This window comes from Trametes versicolor (assembly GCF_000271585.1).
Source record: "Trametes versicolor FP-101664 SS1 unplaced genomic scaffold TRAVEscaffold_8, whole genome shotgun sequence".
Taxonomy (NCBI): Eukaryota; Fungi; Basidiomycota; class Agaricomycetes; order Polyporales; family Polyporaceae; genus Trametes; species Trametes versicolor.
Genome location: NW_007360328.1, coordinates 2,551,345 through 2,560,224, shown reverse-complemented (window position 1 = coordinate 2,560,224; position 8,880 = coordinate 2,551,345). Strand labels below are relative to the sequence as shown.

General features: G+C 54.2%; 3 protein-coding genes across 3 annotated transcripts; 2 read left to right on the top strand and 1 right to left on the bottom strand.

Annotated features, from left to right (window-relative positions):
- Positions 1–924: 924 nt before the first annotated feature.
- Positions 925–2,927, top strand: TRAVEDRAFT_21924 (uncharacterized protein; the record flags this gene model as incomplete). Its single annotated transcript, XM_008041861.1, has 5 exons — positions 925–1,011; positions 1,066–1,493; positions 1,547–1,757; positions 1,855–2,598; positions 2,727–2,927. The coding sequence occupies 5 exons, from the start codon at positions 925–927 to the stop codon at positions 2,925–2,927; spliced, it is 1,671 nt and encodes a 556-aa protein (XP_008040052.1).
- A 936-nt stretch (positions 2,928–3,863) lies between these two features.
- Positions 3,864–5,344, top strand: TRAVEDRAFT_49834 (NAD-P-binding protein; the record flags this gene model as incomplete). Its single annotated transcript, XM_008042180.1, has 6 exons — positions 3,864–4,190; positions 4,248–4,662; positions 4,722–4,806; positions 4,871–4,923; positions 4,991–5,124; positions 5,195–5,344. The coding sequence occupies 6 exons, from the start codon at positions 3,864–3,866 to the stop codon at positions 5,342–5,344; spliced, it is 1,164 nt and encodes a 387-aa protein (XP_008040371.1).
- A 772-nt stretch (positions 5,345–6,116) lies between these two features.
- TRAVEDRAFT_49833 (uncharacterized protein) lies at positions 6,117–7,700 on the bottom strand (the record flags this gene model as incomplete). The annotated part of the gene is made up of 3 exons (XM_008042179.1): positions 6,117–6,453; positions 6,517–6,566; positions 7,566–7,700. The coding sequence occupies 3 exons, from the start codon at positions 7,698–7,700 to the stop codon at positions 6,117–6,119; spliced, it is 522 nt and encodes a 173-aa protein (XP_008040370.1).
- Positions 7,701–8,880: the final 1,180 nt, after the last annotated feature.

Below are 8,880 nucleotides of genomic sequence, written 5' to 3'. Positions count from 1 at the left end.
TTCTCTCACAGACTGAAGAGTAAGTCCCATACTACCTATGCTTCCTTACATGTTTACTTACTAGTACTTGTAGCCTCTCTTTGTGCGGCTTACAGGTACAGTACTATGCAATCATAGTCGTTCTCTCACAGACTGAAGACCTCTCTTTGTGCGGCTTACAGCCTTCCAGGTTCAGAGTTCATCAGACTCCAACAAGTACAACTCGTTCCTCGCGCTACTCCCGGACGGCGTCGCGTTAATCGTGAGTGTCCTCTTTACCGGCGCGTCATCTGTCGATGTTAATCCTGACGTGGTGTGGCTGGCACACAGAACAACGGGGACACGGAGAACACCCAGAGCATGTTGCATCTGGCGCTGCCTGATTCGCGTTTCGCTTCCTTCATGTTTTCACTGGGGCGAAGTCTGCCGCATATCCTGTAGATGGAATGACTGCTCCGTATTCTCTTGGGTTTTCTGGAGAGCCGCTCGTTGTAATAGACATTATGCGTTCGTTGCGTAGTAGTAGTAGTTGTAGTCTGGCCTTCATGTTGACCGAGTTGACACTTCCTGTTATTTTCGAGTGCTTGAAAGTGCCTCACCCGGGCCGCTTGTTTGTGCTCTTGGGTATTGACCGAAGCGGCAGTTTGTAACCTGGTGAGTATCTTCCTCAGTACCAACGCATTGACATGATGTTGAAAAGGTCTCGCTCATGCTGCGCAGATGCGACTACGCAGGAACGGCTTACGTACTGCGCATGGCTACTAGATCGCCGAGCGCACTGGCGCTCATGTCCTTGGTTTGGAACCACGTCCCTTTGTTGCTCGCTGGCTGAACTGCCTGCAACGCTCTTCTTGTTGCGTAGATCTTCGGTTTTCCGAGACAAGTCTCATACGGGGACCTGCACGCGATCAAGCCCACTTTGGCTCAAGTCAACACGGAGCGAGTATGCCGTCTCTCCTTGACCTCAATTCGGAGATTCTTCTCGCTGTTCTGCTCGAGCTCGACGTACGAAGCATACTGGTTTGCAAGAGGGTGCGTGCAATGTGACCACAAACTTCGTGTACTTGAACTGATATCACAACATAGGTTAACAAACAATTCCGAGCACTGGCCGAATCGAGCGCAGTGCAATACAAACACCAGCTGTCCTTCGCCGCTGCTGTGAACGGGGTGACATCGCGCAGCCCCGGCTCAAAGGACCGATTACAGGCTCTCAAGGAGTACCAGTTCGCATGGCGCACTTTTCAGCTGCCGGTCAATCCAACTTTTTCGAGCACGGAAACTCCTACGGCGGGGGTTTACCCCTTCCGTCTCCTAAAGTTTAGCGGCCCTCTCATTGCTATGTACATCGGATCCGAGCTCAAGCTATACTGCTTGGGCTCACCGAAACGCCGTGTTCAGGCTATGACATGGTCTACGCAACTTGCTGTTCTCGGTCAAAAACCACTGGTGGGCGCGAGCGACCTGAGAGAGAACGTCGTAGCAATCTGCGGAGCAAAAATCGGCAACGAAAGGTATACTTGCTTTCATCGCTAGTGGTTCTCGCGTCTTATGAATGCCATGGCAGCTCATTCCGTTGCAATCTGGTGACTCTTCTCCCCGACGGGTCGATAAGTCACCATCCCCAGGCGACACAAGCCGTCTTAGAGATACCAGGGCTTGACTCCCCGGAGGATATCGTTCAAGCCGACATGCTTGGGAATATCTTGGTCATATCGGTACGCGGACAGTCTTCATCCCTATACGTCCTGGATTGGAAGACGGGTGAAGTCCTATTGGTAAGTGGGTCGCTGTCAAGCTCAGCACAGCGCTCATCAGTGATAGAGCATGACTCGTGCCGGCCCATCCTTGATTTGTGCCCACTTACTGGACAAGAACCTGCTCCTGATAGGCTATCGAGCCGAGGTGTCCATTCATGCCATCGACTCTACCCGCGGCCCAGATCGCAGCGTCATCCCTCTATGTGCACTACTACCCCCGCCGCACGGCTTCCGTATAGAGAGCATCCCATCTCAACCAGTATCGTCGGCCACAGATGACGACGGCCTATTCCATTCCGACCCCCAAGCCGCCCTCTTCGTGCTGCACTTCAGATGTCCATTTCGGTATCGCGAAGACATGGACTATGTGCTCTGCATCCCTCGCGCAGCCCTACTCGCAAACATCGGCCTGTCCCCCGCGACGGCGACATCGCCTCCGACCGTCAGCACCCGCCACCTGTCGTGGGAGGACTGGTCGCGCGGCGGGGACGTACTCGCCTGCATCGGCATCCACACGACGACGCACGCGGATATTGCGGTCGCCGCCTGCGGCTCGCGCGTCAGCATCATCTTCAACATGATCCGCGCGATTGGTCCACCTGCCGTGTCGATCACCGCCGTCTACGTGTTCGAGATGCATCGCTGGGCGTGGGCCCGCGACGGCATCGTGGCGCGCGCACCCGGGACGGTGCAGCACTTCTTCAACTTCAAGGTCTTGCCGCCGTTCGGGCTCGTGCGGCCGCAGGATCCGCTTCCGTACCGCATCTCCAAACAAGACGTCGTGTACGAGGATAACCAGTGGCAGCGCCCGTCGCATCGGAAGTTCGTGGTGCTGCTGGAGGACACGGTAGCACTGGTGGTACGTTTACCTTCGGGCTCGTTCTCGCTTGACGATCCGGCTCGCTTATAAGCGTGACTTTTGTTAGCGCGAGGATATACTCGAAGGGGAAGATGTGCCTACAACGACACATTGCTATATGTCCACAGCCTGATCCCAGGCGCGCGGTGCAGTTTGATCGTATGTTTGGCGGAACCTGCGCGGCTGCTCTGTCGGGTGTCGACGTGTTGCTTGGGGCCATCGCTGAAAAGGACACTGGGGGAGGGGTAGACACAACGTCGCGCGTGTACATGCATAAACACTTCACTGGTGGCACGCGTAATAAGCACGCGTACCACACCCGGGGGTAGACTCCTCAAGTACTGACTTGAATACCTACGGGATTATAAAATTGAGCTTCATTGTATTATTGTGTGCGTACTTCCCTGCTTGCGAACCCGCCAACCAGCATGATGGGAGAGGTCAAGAGTGGAGACGGCGGACTGCTGAGGCCGAGCCTCGGATGAAGATATCAACCTCGTAGAATAGAGGGTATATAAGCATTATACCAAGGCGAGGAGCGTTGCTGCCAGGCTGAACACCGCAAATAGAGCTGGAATACTTTTGACAGGACGCGTCGCGGACACGCGAAGTCGTTTGCTCACCTGACCGCGTGTTGCAGCATAAGCGCTGGTGACGCCTGTCGTGTGTCGATGATCCTGTCTCTCTCCACAACACCACACGCTGCAACTCTCTTTCTCTATCTGAACAGTACGCCCCATTCGCATCAGAATCGCATCCCTGAAATTGGTGCTGGGTTTAACAATCCCATCTCTACCAGCAGAATCAATCCGATTTGAAGGTGTTGCCTCGCGGCCAGCTCGATCCCCCAAAGGGCATCTTTTGTTTCCCACATTCTCTGAGTGTGACGAATTCACTGCGAGCAGTTAATTCGGAAAGTACGTTACATCTTGGTGTTGGGAACAACTTGATGCTAATTATACCTGGTAGACCTGGCCTGGCATGCCCCCGTCGTACTACGAGTACATCCAGAAGAAACATACACGGCGAACATCGACTAGGGCGGAGCAAAAAGGCGCCCCAGCCATCCTGCCGTACATATGACGCATGGCGGACGAGTAGCTTCTCTTTCTCTCTAACTTGCGGATCAGCAAAGACTCCGTTTCGTCATGGATCCACACCTCGTCCCATAAAGACCACCGCCCTCCGTCCGCCGCCCCCACCCGCCTCTCTTTCCCTCCTTCCGTCTATCCCCCCACGTGTCTCCGCCCAAAACACACCCTGCGATGGCTCCCAAGCGCACGAGCAACGGCGAGTCCAAGTTCGGCAGCGCGCAGAAGTCGCAGACGACAACCAAGTCCTCGCGCAAGATCCTCATCACCGCCGGCGAGGGCCAGACTGGCCGCCTTATCATCGAACTCCTCACGACCGACGACACGTACGCGGGCAAGTACGACGAGCTCACCGCGCTCGTCTTTTCCGAGCAGGCCAAGGCCGTCCTCGAGGAGTTCGACACCGTGAAGACGATCGTGTACGACCCGAAGGACGAGGAGGCGCTCGTACAGGCGATGTCGCTCGTCGACACCTGCCTGCTCATCCCGCCCGCGCGCAAGGTGCGTCCTCTCCCCTTGTTCAAGCTACGGCACTGACTCGAGTCTGGGTACCTACAGGACAAGGCAAACATCACGCGCACGCTCCTCTCCGCCGCCAAGTCCGCAAAGACAGTGCAAAACCTCATCCTCCTCTCCAGCGCCGGCGCCGACTACGCCGAGCACGCCACCCAACCCCGGCTGCGCGAGTTCATCGACCTCGAGGTTCTCGCCATGCAGCCCAAGGGTGACACCTCTTCGGGGAAGACCGGCCACTCGCCGTGCGTCATCCGCGCGGGGTTCTACACGGAGAACCTGTTGCTGTACGCGAAGCAGGCGCAGGGCGAGGGGAAGCTGAAGCTTCCGATTGGGGAGGACCACAAGTTCGCGCCGGTCGCGTTGGGGGATATCGCGCAGATTGCGGCGTATGTGGTCACGTCGGAGGGCCCGCAGGGGCTGGCGGATAACGTGCGCGGGCAGGTTATCGTCGCTACTGGTGCGTGTGTCCACTGACAAACTTGTGTACCGATATTGCAAGAGTTAACATTTCTTTAGGTCCCCAGCTCACTGCAGGACCAGAGCTCGCCGAAGCGGCCTCTCAGGCGCTCGGCACAAAGATGGAATTCGAGAGCATCGACGAGTACGTCCCGCTCACCCCTTCTCTCTCTTTTCACATCGTTCAAGTCCGCCTGGCGCCACTGCAGAGCGACCGCAAAGAATATCCTCAACTCCGAACAAGGCGAGGAAGTCGACGAAGGTACGTCCGCCCACCACCTTTCTGTTTCCTAGCCCGACGCTGACCCCACCCTCTCGCGAACCTTCAGCCGAGCGCGAGTACCTGCTCGAGTACTACGCGCTCGTGCGCGCGGGGAAGACGAACTACGTCGCGACGACTGCGATGCTCGCGTTCCTCGGGCATCGCGGGCAAGAGCCGACCGAGTTTTTCGAGACATACTCCGTATGGCCCCGTTCTCTCTTCCTTCTCTTCTGCAAACGGAACACTAACATTGGGATTGGTCTGCATGCAGGCGGAGTTCAAGCCGAAGAAGCGGCGTACGACGAAAAACGGGGGCGCGGAGGTCGCGACGAAGAACGCCCCGACGCGCGCATCTGGACGGGGGAAGGGCGAGGCTGCGTCTGCGAAAGACGCAGCCGACGAAGAGGACGTCGAGATGTAGGCTGGAGAGGATGGCACAGTGTCCGCAAAGCGATTGCGTGTGACCAACGATGGCTGCGGAACGAGCGGACAACGAGCGCAAGGCGGAGGAAAGGCCGTGCGCACGGTGCGCGCGTGTATATATGTGTATGTAATACCGTGCTCTGTTGTTGTCGGATATATTGTCTTGGGTATCGGTGGTGTGTATTGCATGTTGTTTCGTTGTGTAAGTACTACGGCGTGGGCTTCGGCCGATGTGTACGTTCCCCTTCGGCCGTCTAGAGCTCACGCAAAACGATCAGCAGACCGCACGAAATGCTGCCTTCATTCTCTCCGCCGCTCACTACCACCCATGTACGGCTGCAGAGAAGATGTAGGGGCACAATTACCGTTGCTCACCGGACGTATTGGGCCAGGCGTGGGCAAAGGACGGCCAGCATGCTCGCTAAATAATGCCAGTGAAGGCGAGTAAATGCAGTAAGCCTTACGAACGCTCGTAAAGCAAACACCGGTGTTGTCCGGGTCAAGCATTCGTGAGAAGGCCCCATCCACGAGGTCAACTTGAAGTGAGGGAACTCGCAGAGTGGCTATGGTTCAAGTAACGGGGGCTGGAAACAAATCACTAGGTCCATATATATATATCCTGGTACACAATTCGTGAGGATATATGGGTGAGGACAAGTCCGGGGAGAGGGTCCGGCGTATTCTAGGATACATCCGCTAGTCAAGAAGAGAAATTTCCAGCGAGAACCACATGTAACGCAAACCGACGTCGGAAAGAAACAGTATCACAATCACACCTGCTCGGAGCCTTCGCCTACTTCATTCGACTGTGCCTGTGCCTGTGCCTGGTCCTCGGACTCGGACTCCGCACCTATCTCCCCCTCGCGCTCTTGCTGCACCGCCGTCGGCTCCGGGTCGAATAGCTCGGGATCGTGGTTGGGGAGGGAATAGATTGGGCCACCAAAAGACTGGCTGAATTCCGGGAGCTCTGGAGACACCGCTGCTCTTGGATCAGCTTCGACAAAATCGACTGTCGAAAAAGACGAGGCAGGGGACCCTCCTCGTTCACGGTGGTCTTTGGACTCATAGATGGCTAGCAGGAAGCGAGAGTTCAAGATCGAGCTGATGCTGCAGAAACCGGGGTTAGCCCAATGATTTGTGGCAAGGACAGTATACAAGGGGAATTCTTACGGGTCGATCAGCTCGATCACATAGCCTGCTTGAGTGAGATCGGTTGTAGTCTGCAGGGTGAGCGAATGGTCAATGAATTAAGCTGGCATGTACAAGAGCTGAAACACACCGATAATCTTACAACAGTAAGAACCATATCCGCTATGTTCATAACAACCAATGTGCTGTGAATGTATCCAGTTTGAGCCCAGGTTCAGTGTCAGATTAAGAGACCTCGTACCAGAAGTAGACATTTCCTGTGAATCGACTTTATCAGTCCACAAACCATGAGGACTTCCTACGATATTTTGGCCCACCGTTTTCCCAAAAGATTTGTTGCAGAGAGAACCGTCCCAAAAGACGTTTCGATTCCTGGCGGGTAGTACGTGTGTACGACCAGGTGACGCCCAGAGCCACTGTGTCTGCGAGGATCAAGCAAGTTCTCGATATGATTGTCACTGTTCAAATATGTAAATGGGTACATCTTTGACCTGATTTACAAGACTTACACCTTTCAATTACCGGGGTTGACATTAGTGTAATTCACTCAGAAGAAGTGAGAACTCACGCAACATAAACCTTTATACTAATATTAAAATCATAACTACAGCCGTACGGCAGGGGTAGATTGATGGGTACATGCTTGTACAATGTGATCTATGATAGTATTCTCTATCAGCAAGATGTGGATAAATGTAGCAATGGGACAACAGACCACATTGACGAGGAATGGGCCCATGCTCAGCAGCAGTACAACGCCTGTCAGCATCTTGTTCGCTTCCGAGAGTGCATAGACTCTCAGGGTGGTGAAAGCTTGGGTAGTGCATACGATGTGAGCAGAAATTCCACCTGCCATACTCATTTTCAGCGGATTCTCACTTACCGGCAGGGCCGAGCAGGGTCAGATAGTCCAAGATGGGGGTGATCCAATTTAATGCAGTACAGCTGCGCGGAGGAACAGTGTCAGGAGTGCACAGGATGTGTACATGCAAAGGCAGGTGCTTACCTCTAGAGAGCGGGTGTCCACTTCAGAGTGCATCAAGTATATATCTTGCACAAGTCGCACTCACAGTGTCAGAAACTGTGCCTATCACCCCAAAGACGAGGAGGTTCCATAGAATTGACATGTACCGGTTGTACACGTACAGGAGCCGCGAGAGCTTGCGTGAGGCCTTCAGTGACTGCCAGACATATCGGACTTCCATGTCCATGCACACAATGGCATCATACACAAGGAGAGCTGTTGGAGTCATAAATCAGTGCAGCACGGATGTTGTAAGATGCTTAGGAAAAAGAGCTGGGCGCACTTGCAATAACCACATTAATGTCGTTGGTTGTTCTCCTACACAAATGCATCTGTCATATACCCCCAAGAGACCGAATCAGGCGAACATGTTGAACTTCCCTGTTCGAGTGTGCGGTCGTCTAGAGGTCTAGACGGCCGCGCGGTTGTCTCGATGACCAGACGACCGCTGACCGTGCGGTCGTCTAGGTGGTCGGACGACCGCTGGCTGAGCGGTTGTCTCTGTGTCCACACGACCGCATACGTGCGGTCGTACGGGTGTCCAGACGACCGCGTATTTGGTATCCTGAGCAGGGAAGGACATACTAGCTGTGCGTCTTACACGCACAGCATGGACTATCTTACTTACCATATATGTACATTCTTTTGCGATCTGTACATACTGGTATTGTGTCATCCCTACATATGTTTCTGGTACGTTCTACATTGCTTCAGACTATTCTAGACACAGTCTAGGCAGCTAGGATTACTCATCCAAGGACTCTTTGACTCATTGTCGATTATGTTTTCTTACTCATCGCTCAGTCAGACTATCATATGACTTCGCTCTCTATGATTACTCATTGCTCTCCTACCTAGTATATAAGGAGAGCTCTGTACGCCTCTGCTCTTCAGTCGTTCTCTCACAGACTGAAGAGTAAGTCTCATTACATCTATGCCTACATACATGTTTACTTACTTGTACTTGTAGCCTCTCTTTGTGCGGCTTACAGGTACAGTTGCTATGCAATTGAGTCGTTCTCTCACAGACTGAAGACCTCTCTTTGTGCGGCTTACAGCCTTCCAGGTTCAGAGTTCATCAGGTTATGAGCCCTGCGCTCTAACCGGTTGCTATCTCTTGTCGACACCTTTGCGCGCGCCCCTCCTTCGTCGACCGCTGGTTGGTGCACCTCCCTCCTCCATCTTCCTAACCTCTTGACTGTGCCCGCCGACACTGCTACCAGGGGGACATTTCTGCGCTCGTGACGCAGCCCTGAGTGCTTTACCTAGTACTACCTAGTCAGCTCGTACGTCGCTACACAGGCCTTTTATAGTCCGGCCTTTCTTCTCTATACTTCGACCAGGCCCTGCACTTGCAGCTG